Source organism: Papaver somniferum, chromosome 8 (genome assembly GCF_003573695.1).
Source record: "Papaver somniferum cultivar HN1 chromosome 8, ASM357369v1, whole genome shotgun sequence".
NCBI lineage: Eukaryota > Viridiplantae > Streptophyta > Magnoliopsida > Ranunculales > Papaveraceae > Papaver > Papaver somniferum.
The window spans coordinates 134,451,109-134,475,385 of NC_039365.1; the positions used below are offsets into that span (position 1 = coordinate 134,451,109).

General features: G+C 34.3%; 1 protein-coding gene across 1 annotated transcript; it reads left to right on the forward strand.

Annotated features, from left to right (window-relative positions):
* The first annotated feature begins 8,035 nt into the window (after nucleotides 1–8,035).
* On the forward strand, nucleotides 8,036–15,987 carry LOC113303126 (IAA-alanine resistance protein 1-like). The gene is made up of 11 exons (XM_026552120.1): nucleotides 8,036–8,629; nucleotides 10,075–10,158; nucleotides 10,290–10,339; nucleotides 11,302–11,353; nucleotides 12,561–12,671; nucleotides 13,099–13,349; nucleotides 14,155–14,304; nucleotides 14,419–14,526; nucleotides 15,042–15,143; nucleotides 15,233–15,277; nucleotides 15,371–15,987. Exons 1-11 carry the CDS (start codon nucleotides 8,320–8,322, stop codon nucleotides 15,521–15,523), a joined length of 1,416 nt encoding a protein of 471 aa, XP_026407905.1. The 5' UTR covers nucleotides 8,036–8,319; the 3' UTR covers nucleotides 15,524–15,987.
* The last annotated feature ends 8,290 nt before the right edge of the window (nucleotides 15,988–24,277 follow it).

Here is a 24,277-nt window from a genome sequence, read left to right on the forward strand (position 1 = left end):
TGAATGAGGCCGGACGAACTAGGTCGGCGGATTAAGTTGAGAATAATCAGACGGACAAAGTGAGCTCGTGGATGAGGCATGAAAATCTTGATCGGCGGACCGAGAAAACTTGGAGCGGTTTGACCATCTGATGTTGACTGTCTACATTGACCATCGAGTTGACTGACCGACGGCCTTGACTGGCTGGTAGATTAGACTGATAAGCATAGATGGCAATCCAGACAACAATCTAGATCAAAATGTGGCAATTTTACATAGGGTATAAAACAATTATATTTTTTTGGAGATACAATTTTGTTTTAGCAAATTCATCATTCTAAACTGTCGTTCTAAATCCTAAACTGGCATTCTAAATCCTTAAAAGGACTACTCTATCCTGTATAAGCCTTTGTCATAATTCATTATCATTCATGATATTAGAAGGACTTAGGTCCACATCTAGATAGTTTTACTATGAGTGAAGACGCTCAACTTCCATAACTTATTTGTAGTGACATGCATACTGCCATCCATCATTAGAAGAAAATTCATTGGATACCGACCGAGAACAAAAGATTGTATGTTCTTGAAGAAGAATTATTGGCATGGTTTTACCTTTTTTTAGCTCATATTGATCTTGACATAGCTATAACTGGTATTGTTGTTTGCTTTAGCTCATACTCCTTTCGTACACATATATAGGCGGAGGGGGTCAATTCTCGTGGATTAAGAAAAATGCTTTGAACTCATAAATTTTCATGTTTTTTCATGTTTTACCCTTTGTCCTATCCATAATACTATTATTTATGTACCATAAATAAGGGTATGTCTGGGAATATTCATCTAGGAAATTGCACTCCCCCTATATATTGGTACATGGAAAAATGAAAATTCTGCCTATATAATAGGTACGGAGGGACTAGAATATAATCTTCTTTTTTCCTCGTATCTGTTTGGGGCGGGATGCGACACATACCTTGTAAGGGCAACTTGTAATGAGCTAGTATCGTACCGTAACCGGTTATTAATATAACTTATTTTCAGAAAATAAGTAGATATCATTCTTACAAAAACAAATGGTTTTTTTGCCATCCGACGTTTCTAAACCGACTGTTTCAACTGATCTATGGATCCTATTGCTCTGAAAGTGTAAGAAAAGTAAAGGAGACAAATCGTGGCTCAAACTGCACCCGCATTTTGCGCCCATATCCAACGTCTGTGAGTAATTCAATCCTCCTCCCTAGCCTCCTCTCTAGGTAAATTTAATTTCATTAATTTTACCGAGTTAATGAATTTTCTTTCACTTTGGCAAGCCGTTTCTTTTTTTCCCACTGATGATGTGAAACGTCTCTGTGAAATTAAATCTCAATTAGTGGGTTATATAAACCAAACAACTAAGCCGTTTCTTTTTTTCGCAGACGCAAATCTCAGGTATGATTCACAATTTTCCATTTACTGTTCGGCTTCACTAGATTCAAGGTGCCTCTGGAACACATGTTTCAGTCATCTATGCAGGTTGATTTTATTTTATTTTTTCCTTTTCCATACTGTATTTTATCGTTTACTGGGTACATGCTTTTAAGAACTTTTTGTGTTTGAGTTATTCGGGTATTTTTTAAGTTGATTTTGAAGGTATATTCGAGTTTCAAAAGTTTATCATAGTTTTGTGTTGATTCTGATTTTGATAATACAAATTCATTATCCACAAAACAACTGGGAATTATCCGAATTTTAGGTAATACATGAGTTTCATTTCGATGTATATTGTTAGGTACTTTTATAGGAAAATATCACTGATTCTGATTTTTATGTTGCAGACTTTATTCGTAATATTTGGAGCCGAAATAGCATCCATCTCAGGTATGTATGTGTATCAATATGGTAAGTGTCTATTGAAGTGCACTTGATTTGAATTATTATGATGTTATAGGTTAATATGCAAGATGTAATAATCAAACCTTTCAACAAATCTACCGATTGTCGATGGAAGATGTGTTATCCGTATGGTTCATCAAATCAGTTTTTGATGAATATTTTGCGCTAGATTGTTTAGAAGTTGCAATAACTAAACCATTTTGCAATAACTAAACCATTTAGCAACATCTCCAAGTGTTGTTATTGGAGTGTGCAATATATTTTGTAGTTTTTCTCCCAGAAACCTAAATTTTGTTGCCATGAATGTCTTGCCATTTAATTTTTCTACATTGCTTCATCAGTACTCTTTTGTTTTGCGTATTTATTTGTTATCTTTTCATGTAATATCTTTCCATTGTAATTTGTTATTATATTTTGGAATTTTATACTTTAACTCTTACCGTAGTCATATGTTATGCGCAGTCGACCGTACTTGCGCAGTTTCTTCAAATAGGTTCCAAAACTCACACCTGATCTTCCAAACATCTCTTGAAAGTGCAGTGAAACGGGGTTGATATCACTAGTTTGGATGTATTAATGATCGATGACAGTGTGAGTAACACCAACATCTCTAAGAAATTATACTAACTTGCCAGCTAATTGTTGTTCTTTTAGAGATGGTTTGAAACTGTCTTTTCCCATTTTAAACTAAAAGTAGAGACTAATTGATAGTTTACTTACTGGTAACACACTTTAGAAATCATGTGCACTAAAAATTATTAATTCAACCATTATTTTTATCACCATTTTTTTGTTTTTGTTTTGGTCTTAGTATTGTTGGCTTGGTTATGCAACAATATGTTTGTCATTATCAGCCATTTATTTGCTTTTGTATCGACTTGATGACGTACAATTGAATGTCCTGGATAATTTTTTGATTTCTGTATTGCTTGGTTGGAGATTATAGCATTATAGTGCTATTCTGACCATAAAAAAGATTAGCACGCCTTAGTTTGATTTTAAGATTAGCAAGCCTCAATTTTTTAATTTGATTTTAAGATACATAAATATTGTATCTTTTTATTATTTATTCTACACTTCAGTCCACTGACTTCAACACATAATCCTCAGGTCCGCTTTAAAGCGGTAAACTACATGGGGTGGTACCAAAGAATCCAATCTGGAATTTTGATCTCTTACTTGGTGATGGTGGCATATATTGCCTGAGCAAATTTACAATTCTTAGGTTTTTTTCCCAACCTGCTGCAATGACCCACGTATCTAATTTAAGTGTAACTCCGAGGTAAAGCCTCTCTGCGGCAATGCGGTTGAAATTCCTCATCACAATTCACAAGTTCAATCTTACCTAATGAAGATATGGAATCACGGTTCGCCAACACTTATCTAACATGTATTTTTTATTGTAGCCATTAATCACTGATTAATCCTTTTCCATGCACATTCAGATACTCCCCACTTTTTCCCATGAAATTTTATTGTTCCTATTTCTCAGCAGAAGAAGAAGGTAGACTCCAAAACGTTTTTATGATTTGCTAAAATTAACTAATCATTTTCCACGCCTGTAGATATGTGTTTGGTGCTATCATCACGTTATGGAGATTATCCTGCATGTTGAACACCGTATGACAAGAAAATGGTATGGATAATAGCTAATAGGTAAAGGTTGTTAAAATTCATGTACGATTGAACATCTGTAATATGAAAAACTAAAATATAACTAATCTACAACTAGATGGATTACTTGCTGTGGACCTTTAGAATGTGTACTAACATGTCATTATCCTTTCAAATTTAGCCACGACTTTGAAATTCAGAAATTTTTCCTTAGCCTCCAATGATTTTTTTTTGTAATGATTGTTTTGCAGCAAATGATGCTGCAAAGAACTCTGCATGCACGATATATCAACCCAATGATTATGGACCAACCTTTCCTCGGTGGGATGGAGTTGGTTAGAATGCCGGATGGCAACATGGCCATGGACACCGGAACTCCGGAATCATCAGCACTGATAAAGAACTGAATGACATATCATCTACGAAAATAAAGAAATGCAGAGCAATTCTCTTTCTCTTCTCATGGTATCGTGTGTTGTTCATATGATTGTGGTTATCTGGTGAAATTACACGAGAAAACATTCAAAATCTATGAGAGAACATTAAAATAGATTGGTGGGGGACTAAGAAAAAAAATCCAGTAAGAAGGGATTCAAAGGTCAGGAGAAACCGAGAAAGTATGTTAGTAACGTTGTGTTATCGCTTATCAACTTACACATACTTAAGGGCGTCGGAAAGAATATCCGAAAACACGATAAAAATGAAATGTCTACAGGCTACTTTTTTTAGCCCGATTATTTTCTTAATTTTGTCTTTATCAAAAAGCAACTAATAACATCGTACCCAAAACTCATAAAAATTATCTTGAAAAATCATGTTTCCCAAAATTACTTTTTACTTCTTTTTCCTATAAATCTTCGTCTTAGTAAGTTTAAACAAAATCAAATTATTAATAAGCTTCCAGTTTTCAATTATAATAATGCTAAATGTGACTGGCGTGGAATCATTTTTTAAGTTCCCTATGAAATATTCCAGTTTTCATTCAAAAAAAAAAACTAGCCAGAATTCGTGAAAGACCATTGACAAGTGAGAATTTCAGCTTCATCAATAATAATGACCTTAATACGTAGAATGAAAAGTAAAATCAAATAAAAATGGGAAAAGAAATTTCTTATCCAATTTCATATCTTTCTATATAACAAATCCACCAATAATTTCTATATAAGAAATCCACCAATAAGATTGCATATATGGAAAATCCAAAATTAATTATAATAAGATTTGTTTACAAAAATTATCTTTCACTTAATTAAGAAAATTAATTATGATTAATAAATAAATAAACAAGCAGTTATATACCTCCCTAAAAAAAACGTCAATTTTGGTGAAGATTCATTCAAATCATGATTCCTAAAATAACTCCATGACACATGCGAGATTTGGTGGAACTTTTGCAAATAATCCCTAAAATAATTCTCTATAAACAAAATAAAATAATGAAAAAATTCAGTCTCATTTTTAATTTGTGAATATCCCATCTTTTTTACAACTGTCATTTGTGAATATTCCAATTTTCACGGTGCCATTTGTAAAAAATTCTAACTTTCCAGTATTAGTTTTATGAAAATTATAGTTTTCACAAAAATAAATTAAAAGAAAAAAGGGAGTGCAAGAATTCTTTTGAACATGACGAATTTAAACCCAGGACATCAAAATGAGTTCACGACAACCAAAGCACAAAGAAGGTTGAAACTTTACAATGGTGCAAGTGGTGTCATAGCGATAGTGTTACACCACATCAATTAAGTTTCTGTAAAGATGAGAGAAGAAAAGAAAGAGAACAGCTGTAGTGAGATAAGAAAAGAAAGAAAAGTGAACGGAGAAATAATCGGTGATAAGTTAGTAAAGTTGTAAAGAGAGAAACTAAACGGAGGAAAGAGAAAATAAAGTTTCGGGATATAAAACGATGTCTTAAATAACGCCCAAAAAAACGCTCATAACTACTGAGTCACTAATAAGTACTGACTGATTATCAAATAAAACGCCCACCAAAAACGCCCCATCAATTGACCACTAACCAAATCAACGATTTTTTTAAAAAAATTAAATTTTGTTATTAGTAAATAATCAATGAAGGTTAATTAAGTCCATTTTAAAATGTAGGATTGCTAATCAAATCTAAAACTAATAGTCTTAGTCGTACATTAAGTATTTTGGGCTACACATATAACCCATTTTAGTGACGGGTTTCTAAAAAAGAGAGGAACCAGACTTGGATTTTTCAGAAATTTCCACAAATAAAAATCATTTCAAAAAGTAGTTAAATAAGATCCAGTTCATAAATATTTATCTATGTAAAACATAGTTATTAATAAAAATACTGGCGATAAAAGTTATATGTGCCATTAGAAAAATACCGAAGTCAATGAAACACAACATATCCATCTTATATTATTACTCATTACGTCCCAATTTTTCTGCTCGCATTAAAAATGTTAAAAAAGCTCAAAAAAACGGAAGGTGCTTCTAACGACAATAATGAAATGTCATATTTTGGGATTCGGGAAAATAATATCGAGATCAAAAGTGGTAGGACGAGAAAAATATGTGTTTCAATATACATCATCTTAATGGCGGGTCTCTAAAGGAACGCGTAATTGGGGGATATCAAAACTCATTGGGGGATAGAGGAAAAAGATAAAAACTGGATCCAAATATTAAATCAGGGTCACCCCTTATCTAATTATTTTTTTAAATCCTAATTTACCCCTTACTAATCAAGTTTAGTGGTTAATTACATTTAGTAAAAATCTTAAGTATTTGTTAAATGATTAGTGTGTATTTTTATTTGAATTTGGGTGAGTGAGGTGAGAGTAGAAGGAGAGAAAAATATTTGAGAATGAACTTTTTTTGATGAAAGAAAATGAAGGATGATTGTGAAGAGAGAATTGTTGCTAAGAGGTTGAAGATTGATTTTTTTTTCTTCGAATCCACCATTTTTGTAGCTGAAAAAGCTCGGTGCCGGCATGGTATTCATACCACGTCCTGCCGGCACCGAGCTTATCCCCATTTTTGAAATTCAAGCCGGCATAGTATTCAACCAAAAAACTATGCCGGTACACTATCCAGGGGGTCTGGGGGTTCCGTTTTGAATTTTTTTTCTACGAGAAAATTGAAGTTCAGTCTGTTTTGAATTTTTTTCTGGTTTTCAGTCCACTGCCGGCACAATCAGTTAATTCTCGCGCATGCCGGTACTGCTACCGGCATGGTATGTTGCTTGAATTTCTCTGCCGGCACATGGTGTAAAATATCCGGAAACTTGAAAAAAAAATTCACTTGAGTACCGGCATTGATAGATTTCTACCGAGCATGTCGTCACTTAGTTACGACATTCAATGTTAGTTACCAAGCATGCCGACACCATTTTTCGGCATGGTCTTCATCAATGGCATGGTCTTCATCACTTCCGGCGATGTAAATTTTTTTTATTTCTTACATGGTCTTCATTACTACCGGCATGGTCTTCATCACTTCCGGCATAGTCTTCATCACTTCCGGCATGGTCTTCATCTATACCGGCATGTCTTCATCACTTCCGGCATGGTCTTCATTACTTACGGCATGGTATTCATCACTTCCGGCGTGGTCTTCATCACTACCGGCATGGTTTTCATCACTTCTGAATGTAAAAAAAAAATCGATTTCAAAGGGAGGAGCCGGCGGATAAGGAAAAGACAATTTGAAAAGGGAGTGGGGAAATTATAGAATTCGAAAGGGAGTGGGGAATATTTAGGTTTCAAAGACCTAACCCTAAAAGAGGTTAATAAGAAGTGGAGATGGAAATGGGGATATGATTTTGTTTTTTGATTTTTATTTTGAGGGAAGGGTATTTTAGTATTTTGCCCCGAAAAACACCCCTTAGCAGACACTATTGGTTGGATGAAGTAATTCATATCCCCCAATTAGTTCGGATATCCCCCAATGGTACGTTCCTCTAAAGACCCTAAGCCCTCCATGGTTTATCTAGTAAAAATCACTAAAATAAATATGTACGTTCGCTAATAAATTCAAAAGGTAACATAATCTGATACAAACAACAACACATCCCGGGCCGTTACGGCACGGGTCATATTCTAGTAAAAAATAGATAGAGAGGAGGGATCCCCTCACACTTTTATTATCACACTATCTTACACTTTGGACGTCATTTTGCGAATAAAAACCAAACCGTAATGGATTTGAAGGTAATATTTTGGGGACACGTTACTATTACGAAGCTCTACGCTCCTATCAAAAATGAGCATATTCTGACACGTCTAACATCACCATCTACTACTTTGAAAAAGAGCCGTTGAAAATCAATTGATTTCTGACCGTCGAAATTAAAACCAGTAGATTGTGAGATTTTATATTTCAGAATGTGCTCATTTTTAGTAGGCATGTAGAACTTGGTAAGAGGAACATATACTCAAAATATTAACTTCAAATTAGTTACTGTTTGGTTTTTATTCACAAATATGACGTCCAACATGGTAGATAAAAGTGTCAATGATAATAATATAAATATATAAAAGGCCTCATTTCTCTCGGTAAAATCGAATCACTGGTTTCCAAAAATAAATAGATATAACTGGTTTAGGGTTCATCTTCGTTGTTCGATGCATACTGACATACTCAGAAATCACAGCAGAAAATGTTGCAGATATATAGCAGAAAATTTAATAATATTATTATTTTCCAGTATTTAAACAAAAATAAATAAAAGAATGGACGTACTAACGTTCGGTGTTATTATCGGTATTATAGTAGTCTTCTTAGTTGCTGTCTGTTTCATTACAGTCGAAGGAACTTGTAAACCCAAGCCAACTACTACTTAAAAGGAAAAACCTAAATAAGGTGTAGTCGTTGACAATGGCGTGTTTAATGAGATTCTCAATTTTGTTTCTTCTGTTTTCAATCTCATCTTTCAATCTCTGTTTTGGACACCAAGGATGTTCCGGATCTTCTCATACTGAATCTCCTGCTCATCATCACAGCCATAGCAATACCCATAAACACCCACACCATCATCATGAACACAGTGAGAGTTTACTTGGATCCAAATCAAAGCTTCCCGAGGAATTGGCAGAAGAAGAGGATCTTAAATTGTATGGGTTTGGTTCACATCATGACCATGACCATGACCACAAAATCGCTGGTGATTCAATGCTCTCTGGATTGGGTAGTTTTTTCTATCCCGAGAAGAAATTGTTTGTCTCTCTTATATTTTTAAGCATGATATTCGAATTCGTTAACTTATATGTTGACTCTAATATTTTTAAGCATGATCATGAAAGTTTTGTCCTGAGTATTATCTGGTTGACTTCAATTTTGGGTAAATACACTTATTTTATGTGTTTAGATGTAAATGTATGGGAAGAACTTAATTTAGTAGTAAATTATAGAGTACATGTTTTCCATTTCTATGTTATGTAAATATTTTCATACGCTCTAAGAGAAGAAATCTGTTAGTGAGAGTGGGGAAGAAGGGGAAAGTACCAAATAAAATTCAAATACTTTCATTTTGATAAGTTTTCGGCTGATTTTGTTTCCATGCTTGTTATAGTTCTAATGTTCCTTATGAAAGAGAGACAAGTTGAGAAAATATTAATACACACCAGTAGACACTTACCTCAGCTATTTGAAGAAAGACTCACTTAAATTACAGGATAGATCCCATTCATTATTGATTGATATGTGAGGACCATCCATATGAATGATTGATGGAGAAACCCTTGCATTTATGTCTCAGTTTTGAGCAATTTATAGTCACGTAAGTGAAATTGATTAACTTCTAGAAATTGATGAGAAATTCAGTGCTTGTGAGTGAGTTTTTGCTGGTTTATCTTCGAATTATACTGGCTGTGAATCTTAAAACTTTAATTCTTATTGTATTGGAATCTTGGTGGTTTATATTAGTTTTTTTGTGGGCCTGTGTAAATATCCAAGGAATTCGTGCAATTTCTACCATCCTTTAAGTTCCTAGTGCTGTTTTAAGATTCTTATGATTTATCTTGATCCTGATTGTTGTTTGTATTGAATGCTTAATGTAGATCTGATTCTCAAAAAACATCCTTATTTTATCTAGCATATGGAGATTTATTAAGTACCACTGAAAATGATAATGTCATATTCTTTGAAACCTTACATTGTTTGCTGTAAATTATTTATTTAGCACCCTTAATTTATCTACCTTTTGTCATCTGCTTGCTGTCAAATATTACAATTGTTTAATCTACGCCTCCTTTATCGACAACTATTGTTCTACTGTATAGTCTTCTATAGTTAAATGAATTGCTATTTTTGTTCTTAACAAAAAAAGAATTCATAGTTCACATTGTATGAAGTGGAAGACTAGGCAAAGGACCAAGATTAGTAGAAGGAAGAGAGGCAGTCATTCAAGTTTATCACCTCCTTCACTCCAAATGTCGAACTGTTCATATTAAATTAATCTACAAACTAGAGGTTTCTTTATACCAAGTGAGGATAAGAATTTAATATGATGACAAGGTTTTGTATCATTTTGTGCTGCTGAGACATAATATTTATAGAACGAGGTTTAATATTTTCCTTTCGATATGCCGATGATGGTTATTTACTGTTTCTTAAGCTTTACTGATATGACAGGTCTTTGGATTCATGCAATGGGCTGCTCTTTGTTGGTGAGCATGGCTTCCCTTATTTGCCTGATTATTTTACCCGTGATATTGTGTAAGTAGCTTTATCATCATATCATCTTTTGAGGATATTCTTTGTTTCGAAGATGGTAATCTTCCAATCCAATAATGCATTGCTTTACATGAATTTACCTACTTATGGATATAATATTAACCTGTTTGCAGTTCAAGGGAAACCATCCAAGATAGTTGTTGATTCATTAGCTGCGTTTGGGGTAAGATGCTTTATATTCTTTTTGGTGTTTTTGATTTGCAGTTTCTCTTTACCTTTTATGTCCAGTAGACCTGACTCTGTATTTGACACACTTCATGTGTTGTGAATAATTTGTCCATTTTCATCAACTATTTGATCGTTGGATGCTTCTTCATCACAACAGACGCATACTTGTTGCAAACTTATAGAAAAAATGCATACCCTCATCTTTGTTTTTTATGTCAGAAGTGACATGATGTAAGTTATGTCAGAAGTGACGTGAACTGATGTATGTTCTCAGTTTTGGTACTTCTTTGCTAGGCTTAGTTAAAGTCATCTTTTGATCAACTTGTTCTCCATAGGTTCTTGAAATGTTCACCGGCCTCAATTAAATCATTTGTAAGTGTGGTCTTCATTAGCATGCGTTTCTCTTACACTTCAATGAAGACTAAGATCAAACATATCCTTTTCCTTTGTTGTGGGAGTCTAAGGAGAAGGCACATCATGCAAAGTAGGTTTGGTCATTTAATAATCTCTCTTTAGTGATTTATTTGTTAACTGTTAGGGCACTGATTCCTAACTCATCATAAGCCCGTGGATATAATTCATCTCATTAACTGGTTTACAAGTTGAGGGTGTTGGACATTCAGCTCTCTCATTATCCATTACTAAGACCTAGCATGATGATAACTTAACCATATGCTGAAACAGATTTATCCCTGGTGTTAACATACTGCGCAACTTGGTTAAACTACGAATATGATAGTTGGAAATAGAATTATCTGGAAATCATAACAAGAGAACACAGTTAGCACTAGATTTATGAGTTGGACTTCTACTTACAATTTTTAACACTTAATTAGCACAATTCTCTCTCTCTCTCTTTTTTTTTTTTTGTTTCTTTGATGCAAAATGGTTGAACTTCACCAAGCTCTACATTTCGTTGCCAATGCATAACCTGGGCCCGTGATTTCGATGTTGCAGGCAGGAGCTATGCTGGGAGATGCCTTTCTTCACCAATTGCCACACGCATTTGGTATTAATCATATTATATGTATCAGATATGCACTTAGTTTTGATGATATTTTGCATTGATTTCTTACATAGAGGTATGTGTCATGCGTTAGTCTTTTGAGATACTTTTTACTGCTTGGTTACCTAGATTAGTTATGTGTAGGAATTTTCTCTACCTAATCCAGATAGGAAGCATGGATTTCTGATCTGCCAAGATTTTGAGGATTCATCCCATTCTCCCCAGTTTAACATTTATGATCTTATTTTGTCTATAGAAGCATTCAGGGAAGGCCTCATTTGGTTAATATGTATAATGTATTTAGGCAAAACATTTGTGTGTATTACTGTGGGACCAAAAGCATATTAAATATCACATGCGCCTTAGAAGCAGAACTTCGTAGTCTATGGGAAACTTCCTGTGAACCGTATGAGGCCTAAATTTAATTTATATAGCTTTAAAATTCCTGTGGTACAACCTTGGTTGAAAGGTCTACCTTTACAATCCGATAGGTCAAGATTGTTATTATAAACATAAGCAGTGCATTTGGTAGATCAAAATGGTTACAAGTGCAACCTCAACCAAATGATGTGCAATATCCAGGCTGGTTCTGATCGGGCTATAAGTCTGGATATCTCTACCGTACTATGCTTCTATGTCACCTTGCCTGGTCCCAGTTAGTTTAGTTGGGGAGACACAATGGTTGAAGTATAAACCATCTGTATCCTTCTATCAATTGTCCTGAGTTTCTTACGAATATTTTTCTCACTCCTTGGTGAGCTTTTTTCCTCCGTCATGGTAGTTTTCAAGTCCCTATGTACTTGCATTGATTTGTACAGGATGGTTCAGTGAAAACGATGCACAATTCAGGGTCAGATTGATGCTTAGTGTTTGAGATTATCATATTTAGACATGTCCTACGTATAAGTTACTAGTTTCAGATCAATTTCTTTATAATACTTAAATTGTCTCACGATAAAGTTGATGAAATTGGTTATTTGAAAGAAAAAAACTGATAATACATATATGTTAAGACCACATAAATGTTACATTGAAATACATCAGCTTGATTATGTTCTTTACTAGTTCTATGTTCACCACACGTCAATATACAGTAGGAGAAATTTGAATGCGTCTGCTATATTAATTTTCCAGATTGTTGATATATAAGTTGTGGGCGTCAAATGTTATAGAGAACTTATGTCTCGCGTTACATCTTTTTTCCTCATAGGAGGCAGTCATTCTGACTCACACCATGGGGACCATGACCATAATCATTCCGATCATCATCAGCCACATTCACATACACTAAAAGATCTCTCCGTCGGAATTTCCGTACTGTGTAAGTCGTTCTGTGTCATTTTCTTCTGTCACGTGATTATGTTGTTTTATCTTGAAAGTGAATCGTGCATGGTCACCATTTAAGAGAGAAATTTTGAGACTGAGTTTTTTGATTTCCTTGTCTATATTCCCTTTCAATATCTAAATTTGGAAAGAAGAAAGGACAATGTGGGTTTAAGACCTGTAATTTCACCAAAAATAGCTGTAGGGTGAATGCCAACACAGAGAGAGAGTGGTTGAAAGAGTGTGTTTCCACCCATAGGAGAGGCCTCCTTTTATATACTTAGGTATGTTACAACTTATAACTGTTCCCACATTAGGGTTTGGTAAAAATATCTAGGTAGACTACTTCTAACACTAACTGTACTGTAAATTTAACTCTGAAACACAATCCAGAGTTCATGGTTGTAGTTTGTTGACCGTTTCAGCTGGAATTGTACTTTTTCTGTTGGTGGAGAAGGTGGTGAGATATGTAGAAGAGCATTCTAGAGGAGCAAGTGCATGGGGTCATGGTCATCACCACCATCACCATAAGAGCAGCAACGGGTTGAAGGATGATGATGATGCTATCACGCCGTCGGTCAATGCACTGGGCACGTCAGGCAAAGAGAAAAATTTGAATGGAGAATCTGATAATAATAAAGCTAAACCTACAAAAACAGGGTCTGGTATTCATAAGGTAAATATGTAACACTGATCTCTTTGTTGGCTTTGTGTCGCTTCCACAACAATTTTTGATTGCTTAAGTTAAGGCAGATTAGTTATTATCCGGATTATGGTTTAATCATGAATCAAAGACTTCGCTTAAGCTAATTTAGTGATTTTAGATTAAGTTAAACATAACTAGTGAAGTAGTGAGCTTCCCTATGTAGCCATGAGGTGTCGTCCTAACTCATGATGGAAAGGTTAGAGAGACATTAGCAAGCATGGCAAGAACTCTCTTTTACCTCTTGCAATAAATAGAAAAAAGCATTTTAATCATTACTCAAGCATGCCGGTGTCACTGTAGTACAGTGGTAAAGTCACTGGGTGATGATACCAGTGACCTGAGTTCGAAACTCGCTAGCATCAAATTCTTTACTGATCAAAAAAGAAAAAAAAAATCATTACTCAAGCATGATGGAACAGAAGTTGAAGTCTTAGTAAAATACCTTACAACTTACAAGATATCTACCTATCTCTTCTTTTTGATGATGCTTTTCAATTCAGTTGGAGTAAGAACTAATCATAATGTTGCTAAAGCTGTAGAGATGGAATAGTATGCTCTATAAAGCTATGGTTATTACTGAATTTTATCGAAATGGAATGATCTGTGTTGGTATATATGGTGTTGATGTTATGAGCTGTAGAACATGTTGATGCTAGGGTTTAATCTGTTGTCAGGATAAGGTGAAGCTATTATCACGTTAAGGTCTAAGTAATGATGATTAAGGAATGTAGATTACTTTATTTAAATGTTTTTAGTTGTTGATATCCTTATGCAGAGAGTTAAAAGGAATGGAGTCAGTAAGGATGACAAATCTCAAGCAGATTCATCAACTGTAAACACAGAACTGACAAACATTAATAATGGACCTGATTCATCACCATCAAGCTTGGTTTTTGGTTATCTGAATCTCTTCTCAGATGGTGTTGTAAGTATTCTTTCCTTACAAGTTCATTATATCTAGTTGCATCTTTTGGTGTTAGCATAAAAACCACAGTTTATTTTTTCATCATTATTCAGCAATAAATATTTGTGTCTGCAGCACAATTTCACTGATGGAATGGCTCTAGGAAGTGCTTTCTTGCTTTATGGTTCTGTCGGTGGATGGTCCCGGACTCTGTTTCTACTCGCGCACGAGCTTCCTCAAGAGGTTTTTTTCACACTCAAGTTATTTCGTTAATGTGAATGATCATGCGTGTAATATCTATTGAAAATTTTACGACCTTAGCTTGAACAGAATCTGTTCTATATGCACCCACACCTCTATCCGCGAGTTTGAGAAATCTGCTGTGGACTTGATTGTATGAGTAATAAAAGTAGTCGATACTGGCTTGTTCAAGTAACCTGACTTTGTATAGGTTTTGCATGGCAAATGATCTAGTGTCTTATTCAAGTAAGTAACTGACTTCGTATAGGTTTTCATGACAAATAAGACTTGTTTAAGGTGTCAGAACAACTAATTTCAGGGTATCATTTAATTCAACCATAATGGAACAACTGGTATGCTGTTCAGAACCAAATTGACCCCTACTTCGGGTCTGTAATTCACTCCAGCCAATAGACTGCTGAGGAACCAAACCGTCATATATATAAAGGTCTAGACCGAATTGGTTTCTTTCTGTGGGTTTGCATTTTATCTGTGCGCTAATTTACACTTGTGTACAGATAGGTGATTTTGGAATCTTGGTGAGATCAGGGTTCAGCGTCTCAAAAGCTCTCTTTTTCAACTTCCTGTCAGCTCTTGTAGCATTAGCAGGAACTGCTTTGGTGTGTCTCTTAATCTCTGTCTATTAATTTAACATTTTTTAAGAAACAAAGGAGAACAAACTGAAGATTGCATGCTTTTGCTTTCACAGGCTCTGCTCTTGGGCCAAGATCCAGGTCAATCATCATTGATTGAGGTAAATTTTTGCAGTCTTTGCACGGTTACTTATCTGCTTAACTTTATCGTGGTCATTTTGACAGAGACACTAAACAAATACTTCTCTCTGTAGGGATTCACGGCCGGTGGGTTTATCTACATTGCTGTTGCAGGAGTACTCCCAGAAATGAACAACGGGAAGTCTAGTTTTAGAAGTACGGGAATCCAATTAACATCGTTGATTTCGGGAATGGCTGTTGCCTTATGTATCTCTCTTGTGGAGTAATAGTTCCGGATTTTATCTTCTACCCATAAGTTTAGAAGTTGCAATTATTTGAAGGTCCCTTCAGGAACATCTGATAAAATTGGAACGTTACAAAGAGTTAGAAATTTAAAGAGAAGGAAACCCCGACTGTAGCAAGGTTTCACATGGTTCATTTACACTCTTGAATTCTCTCCCTCTTTTAACACATGGTTTCTCAGCACAAATAGAAAGAAATCCTAACCATAGCTTAAAGACAAGAGATATAGTAGTTTAGATCTCTAAGTTGGATCCTTTTCTTAAAGAATCAGCGAGCTGTTTTTGAAGAACCAGTTGCTGTTTTTGGAGAATCAGCGAGCTGTTTCTGGATCATTAGGTTGGTTTTTCTTTGAAGTGTTGTTTTCTTTTAGCAACAACAGATCGATGTCTTGAACTTCTGATAATATTCCTCATTCTAGGAGTTCAACACCTATATTCTCTTACTCTAATGACAACATAACATCGCGTAAGTTGGATGGTACAAATTATCTTGCTTGGCCTCACTGCCTGTAAAGGAAAGCTTGTACTTGTATGGAGACCAAGTATTTCGGACCCTGTGTATGATACTTGGGTGGAGGAAAATGCCCTGGTAATACATATGATTTAAATGTTTAATTATAGTAACGCAAATAAATTATGCTCAGCCCCCCCCCCCCCCACCCACCCACCCCACCCATGGATAACCCATAATATGAGGCCCTTAATTAGGACTGCACAAGACCCGTCCACCAAACCCAAACCCGCTAAACCCGTGGGTTTTTAGTCCATATCCGCCCGTTGTGGGTGCGGGGTTGGTTATGAAAAAACACACGCTGTCTGTGGGTGCGAGGTTGGTTTAAGCTACTACCTGCCCATACCCGCCCAAAAAACCCGCAGATTATATACAATTAGATAAAACTAATCCTAGCCGTCCATTATGAAATCCTAATACTAGTAGACAGGATAACTGATAACCCTCATTCACTTTCTACACTCTTGTCTATGTTCGGCCTCTCCTCTTCTTCCTCCTCAGTTCTTCTTCTTCACCTACGGACGACAATTATCAAAAATCTTCACCAGAAATCAACAACAACAACTTCGAATCTTCACCAGAAATCGACAACAATCGAAAAATCAACAGATTTAACACTTAATTTTCATCTGTGAACTTAAGTAAAACATGTGTGTGTGTGAATGAGTATTGAATTATAAAGCCGGTCTAAGTGGGTTTAAACCCATACCCGCCCAACCCGCCCGTTGTTTGTGGGTGCGGAGTTGGTTTTGAGAAAGAAAAAACCCGCAGTCTGTGGGTGCGAGGTTGGTTTGATCTTATACCCGCCCATGTGCAGCCCTACCCTTAATTAAAAGAAGTTTAAATCTAGGCCCCAAATTATTAAAAGACCTTGATACTCTTATGCATATTGTCATGCCCATAATTAAATAAAATTTAAATTTAGGCCCAAAATGATTAAATTCTAGGCCCAAAATTATTAAAGCATAGTGTGAATGTGTAAATAGAAATTACACATGCAAATGGCATGTGTATCCAGAAGTTACACATCCTTATGACATGTGTAATGCAAAGTTACACATGCATATGCATGTGTAACTTTTTATTGCACATGATATATGTATGTGTATCTACAAGTTATTCATCATAAAATACATGGATTACTTTAATTTTCATTTACAATAATTTGTCCGTTCATCAATTACTACAATTATAGTAATTGGTTGTTTGAACACAGTAAACGAATTACACGAGATATGGAAAGCGGAATCCTAAAAATAATCCACTATATCCTATAATATAAATCCTCGTGAAGCACCAAAAATCTTCCACTTTGGTCTAGTCACGAAATCAGCAAATTCCAGGAAAAATATAGTCAAATACCCAACTAGTAATGCCTGTAGGCCAGTAAAATAAGAGTCAAATACATAAAAGAAATGTATGAGGTTGGAAGCTGGTAGACATCATAAACAGATAAATTCTTTAGCAAGGTAAACAGTATAGGATGAAAGAAAAAAAATAGGAGTATACCATTTAAACCAACTTAAAGTAATCAGAAAAAAGAAACTACGAAGAGGGATATGTAATCAGAAATTACATATGCATGTGGAATCTGTAACTGAAAGTTACACATTCAATTAGCATGTGTAACTAGTAGCTACACATGAATTTAGCTTGTGTACCTAGAAGTTGCATGTCTAATTATCATGTGTAATTAGCAGTTACACATCCATACTCTAAACAATCCTAAAAAAAGCATGTATAATCAGCTGGTGAACATACAAAATGCATATGTAATTTTGAGTTACACATGCCATATGCACGTGTAATCAACAATTACATATTTCGTATCAAGGTACTTTGTATTCATTCTCATACTAACCTTCAATCTTACATATGTAATTTTGAGTTACACATGCCATATGCATGTGTAATCACCAATTACATATTTCGTATGAAGGTATTTTGTATTCATTTTCATACTAACCTTCAATCTTACATATGTAATTTTGAGTTACACATGCCATATGCATGTGTAATCAACAATTACATATTTCGTATCAAGATACTTTGTAAGCCATAGTCATAATTTTTCCGGGTTATTCATATTAATGCAATCAATACAATGACTATAAAACTATTCAATGCAATAAGAGATGTTCAAAGCTATGCCACACTTATTTTCCTATGATTTAGATCAGTAATGGTAATAAGATGCCGCAGATACTCATTCAGATTGCTAAAGCAATTAGATAAAATTACGCAAATAGATGTGTAACCGTGCATATGACTTGTGTAACCGGAAGTTACACATGGATATGGCATGTGTATTCCAAAGTTACACATCCAATTCGACTGTGTATCTAAAAGTTACACATTAAATTAGTATATCCACAGACATAACTGAGGATCATCACCACCACCAGCAACAACATATGGTATGATCCAGTCTAACAAAAAGAATAGCATCTTGCTTCACTGATGCTAAATAAACCAGTGATACTCGAAAAACAGATCATGTAAAATTCAAAATCCACACATCTCAAAACATTAACTCCTAGATAAAACCACATCTCAAAACTTTAACTGCAAGGTTTATTCATTGAATGATATCACATGACAACAATAGCTCACCGAAATCAATCTCAAGACTAAAATTTAAATTATAATTTCATCATGTCTTAGCAATTGAAATTCAGAAAGTTTCAGTCAAAAATAAGCATCATAAGATAATATTATTATGATAAATTATATATGTGCATATTATGGATCAAAAGTTGTTCTCAGCTGCGTATTCTTGGTGTGCTTTCAGGTATCCAGCTTAGGAGATTTATAAGTTTAGTTTAACTTTAAGTAAATAAGAAATTAAGAATCACAAAAAATCTTTTCTGTTTGAGAAAGATTGTTGCCGAAACCTCAACACTCAAGTCTGCTGAAGTACGAACTTTAAGACCTCCATCAGCATTCCTTTGACCTGCACAAAATCCAATAGAGTAATCCAAAAATGAACATAAAATAGATACATAATAGCCTATATTTAAAAGTAACTAAAAATATCTAATCGAAATGAGAAATTCAATCACATTGAAATATTAATCTAATTATGAACAAAAGAACAGTAAACTCAAACTATAAAGTTGATACAATTTGCTTTGTAAATGGAAGTTACACACGCATATGGCTTGTATAATCTGCAGTTACACATCCATATGGTTTGTGTAATAGAAAGTTACACATCCATATGGCTTGTGTAATCTCCAGTTACACATCAATACGCCTTGTGTACTCAGAACATATATGTACTTAGAGCATATATGTTATACTTTATTGGCAGTGCTAGAAACAGGGACATCACATAGAGCTACTTGCGATTTTTAAACAATAAAGTCTATTCAAAAAATAAGATCAAATGACTCTTAATCTACTGAAAGTGTAATATACTATTTGCATCGTATATAATTAACATCTGCTAGTGCAACTTCTTTTACAGTCTACGCAACCCATAAAAGAAAGTTCTTAGAAATACCGTAATATCTTCCAACTACTCTTTAGCCTCATCGACTCCTACAATGTCAGCAAACGTGATTGCTTCACTATGTTCATCGACTTTTTCTCCACCAGAACCCCCATTTTCACGACTTCTCAGCTGCACAGCTGTATCTTGTATGAACAACATACATCTTCCATACTCTGCAACATATTTGAAGCACCGATTCCAAACACAAAAAAACAATAAAAAAAAATTCAATCAAACCTGAAAAAGTTCACGAGAAAACCATTGCATTAACCCTAAAACTGCAACACAGAACAAATTGTTATGACATTAAGCAAACACTTCATGCTAGAATCATAAGAACTTTACACAAGCCACAATTTAGTAACTTAATCCATTTTACATGTACAATCACTTCCGATCCAACTTTTCCTTCCATCTCTTTATTCTTCAGCTTTAGGTTTTCTGAATTTAACAGCAGCGTTGCCAGTAATTGACGCCCTATAGAAGATATTAGGTGATACAAAATTGACATAAAATTTCGATCGAATATATTAAATCTTGAAATCGTACTACATCATGCAGTTTAAATTTCAACAACCAAATCAAATAGATTGAACTAAAAATAATCTTTTAAGAATATGTAACATTAGAGATGAGCAAAAATCAATTCGGAAATCAAAGTATATAAAATTCGTATCAAATAGATGGGTAAAAGAGATAATGATTCACTGATTTCAAATCTGAAAACTGATTTTTGATCGAGATAAAAAATTAAAAAATCTATCGAATTTTGTTCAAGAACCCTAGAAATTTTTTTGAATTTTTTTTTCAAAATTTTCTTCTCAACAGTAAGATTAAGGTGAGATGATAACAGATCTGACTCCAATTATAAGTTCAATAAGATATTTATGTTGAAATCAAGCTTTTAAAAGTTCTCAAAATCATAAAACGATCTTGCAGAATAAAAAATTTGAAAATCGAAGAATTAAATCTAGCTATAGAACTAAAATGTTAACGAAACTTACATGTTCGATTTGATTTTGTATGTAAATCTTCTGATTCATTTGTTGTTGATGATTATCATTTCTTTTCCATTGATTTTCACTGAATCTCCAAGGAACAAGTGATGTTGATGTTGAATTTAGGTGTAATCACGATCTTTGTTTGTAAATCTTAGATATAAGTTTTGAAAAAAAAATTTACTGAAAATCTCGATTAGAAGTTGTTTCTCCTCTTCCTATTTTCTAGCCGAGAGAGAGTAAAAGCAAATGAGAGAGAGAGAGTGAAAAAAAAAATGAGACTGAAAAACGGAATCTATAGCTAATTTTATTAGTATAAATACAAAAGGGCAGGTTTGGTATTATCAAAAAAAATCTTTATTAACAAGCCCTGAATTCTAAAGTTTTGGGCCTAAAAATATCAAAATGTGAAAGAATGGAGTTGATAGAGAATGATCCATTTTGTGGGACTTCTCTATATTCAACCCATATAGTAGGGGGTTATAGTATTTTTCACTTAAATAATAACACAAAAATAATATGAAAGCTCCATGCGATGGAAAAAACTTGATTCTATGCTTCCCAAAAAAAGAAAAAAACAATTTGGTCTCTTATAGCCATTGTATGGAGAGTAAATTGTATTGTTATATGGAGTGTATATCTGATACTGGCGATTCACAAATAAAAGCCAACAAAAGTCGAATTATCGACTTTCTTTATGCTTTCGAATCATATCGTGGAAATTGAATAAATACCCCTCGACTTTCTTTATGTTCTGAAATCAGATTGTGGAAATTGAATAAATACCCCTCCCTTTCAGGAGTCTTCACAAATACTCCTACGTGTATATTTTAAATTTTTAGGGTCTAGTTTTTGGCACATCTAAAATTATAATAAGTCAATTCAACCTCCGTAGGAGGTTAGGTTGACGTTTTCACGTGTCAAAAACATATTAGTTCATTTTAGGTCCGGTCCTGCATTTCTGGAGGCCTAAAGCCAAAAAAATTTTTGGTGGCCCCTTATTAAACAAAAAGTTTATAAATAGTAAAATGTTAATTTGTTTTTGGTCCCTCAAAAATCCATACTTTTATTAGAGGCGTCTTTTAAGTCTACTTCTTTCATTTTGCCCCATGAAAAGAATAAGTTTTACAAATTGTCCCTTTTCTAGCATTTGGAAATTTTCATTTTTGTGGCCTCCTTCTGTGCGTGTCCTCAAGCTTGGCTTACCTCGCTTATATGGCAGTGCCGACTCTGATTTTCATTATCCAAGAAAGTACAAGTTCATTTTCATTATCCACTTAAAATATACCTCTTAGAAATATCTTTACAAAGAAAAGAAAAAGGAGGGTATGTAAATAATCCTCCCGATCAGATTCGATGACTTTATCTTCTACTTCTGTGATGCGCAGCCGACCTCATGGTTTATGTTCACGGTTTCATTTCTAGCCGTCAACACATGAACCGAAGTGCAGTAGTAAGGCAAGGGGGAGACTTGTCGTTTACCCCACTACTGTTTGTGCCCTATAGAAATTTTAACTATGAAAGAAATAATTGAAAAGAAACTTGTTACATTAAAATACTAAAATATTGTTTGTATTTTTATTCATTGTGGTTTGAGATCGGCCTTTTACAGACTACATAAATAAAACCCTAAAATAAATTTTAATTAACTCTTAAACTGCAAGGTCATAAAACAAAATAGGGCTGAAATTAAATTTCCTAAAGACTACGATAACATAAAAACATAAAAACTAAAATCAAAAATATTGAAAAATATCTCAAATAATCAAAATCCTAGATTTTTAAATTTCAAAATATCCTAAAAATTAGATTGAGCGGATTTATGTTTGAATCAATGCCCTCTCACCATGACGAAAAGCGAACCTAAGGCGCATAATGCACCAAGGATCAAACTTCGCCTATGTAACTTCTCCCTGCACGGTCTGTCGTCAGCCAGGACAACAGGATAAGGTAGTGACATGCTTGGCGAGCCGACATAAAACCCACAGATAAAACTTTTAGGCAATACTCTCCTGCGATGCATCCTTCTGAAAAAAGCGATGTGAGCCGACCTCTTGATCTATCTTGGATTTCCTTTCTAGCCTATCCCAACTTGTTTGGGATTAAATGTTTAGTTTTCGATTTTCATCTTTAGGTTCCGCCTATTTAGATATATAATCCAAAGCATATCGTATATAAACATATCCATAGGAACTCATAAAAGACCCCATAAAGTCAATATCCTACACATCAAGTATATCAACATAGACTCGGCTATAGTCATTTGATTTAGGACACCTAGTTTAATTTTCTGACATCTATCACAAGGCTTATTACACAAGCATCTTCAATAAGGCAGTGGACCAATACAAACTATTTTCAAGAACTCTTTGATTCGTTCTTTAAAACCAAAGTTTCCTTCATAAGCATAAGAGTCGAAAGTAGGAAAGTATTGAGATTCAGATTCATGTACGCACTTATGGATTATCTGATAAGGACAACTAGTGAAAGTTACTAAGTTCAATTGGAGTACAATGATTAGAAATATATCGTTCCAACAAAAAGCATGAAATTGTTCTTTGTTGTCAACTTCTTTCATAACCAAGCGCGACTTTTGAGTTCTTTAGCTAATATTATAACTACTAAAAGCAAAGTAAAGCAAAGTAAGGTTGTAACTAATATGAATTCTATAAAGTTTAACCATGCATCACTAAACATGTTATTCAATCGATTAGAAACAACGATCAATATTTCTTGTATCAACGTCCTGAGAGTACTATAACATAGATATACTTTGGTAGTTTCCAATTCTTCTCAGCGACTGACCTAATATGATGTGCAATTAGATTTAGCTTAATGAAAACAATTAGCTATGTGAACAAGGATATTCTAAGTAACCTGGCACAAGCGCCACTTGGGAACCTAAAATAAGCTTTTAACTAAAATTACTTTATGGTATCACGTTAGCAATCACACTACGCTTTGACTATAGTTGTCAACCATTACGTATTTCAAACCTGTTTTGAGGTGAAAACAATATTGAAGAGTATTATTTGTGTGAAAAAGATATATCAAATCGTACAAGACTAGCCTAAACCAAGAGACGGTCGTTCCAATTTTGTTTCGGTTACAAATGATGAATAGGAGTGGGGGATTCGGTAAAATCAGGTATAGACTTATTCATAAGTTCAATATCTCTTTTTGTGAATAGGATGAGCGACCTATTTTATAGTAATAATTATACACTGTTCTAGTAAGACGCGGAATTTATGAACTGGTGGTGGAGTGGAGACTGTGGAAATATGGTGAAGTCGTGCTTGTTTTGTCATGGAAGACTTTACAGTTACACCCCATACTCCCTGTACTTATTTGACCGTTCGGATAATACCCCGACTACTTTCCCATAATGGTTGGATTGGTACACCGCATGCGTAGGCCGCCAAAATAATAACCTATTAAATATCCTGATGTGTGACATATTTTAATATCTCGTATAATAATAGAGTTAAAATACTGCTGCTGTTAAATTATATGCAACTTGCTTGGTCAATCAGTTGACTTGTGACTTAGCATGTCTAATTAGACATGATTAATGAGTCTGGTGAGATTTATATGAAATAGATAATCTAAATAAGATATATATTTTCTTATCTCTCGGATAAAATATTTGAGAAGTTTATATGAATAATAAGATCAGATAACGTGATGGCATCAGTTAGTATTGATATACCTTAATTTGTAAATAGGTGATGCAA

Bases quoted from the DNA above. Each gene is read 5' to 3' on its own strand.
- LOC113303126 (XM_026552120.1), top strand. From the start codon at position 8,320: ATGGCGTGTTTAATGAGATTCTCAATTTTGTTTCTTCTGTTTTCAATC. The intron at 12,672-13,098 runs GTAAGTCGTTCT...TGACCGTTTCAG, and splicing joins CGTCGGAATTTCCGTACTGT to CTGGAATTGTACTTTTTCTG. The intron at 14,527-15,041 runs GTTTTTTTCACA...ACTTGTGTACAG, and splicing joins CGCACGAGCTTCCTCAAGAG to ATAGGTGATTTTGGAATCTT.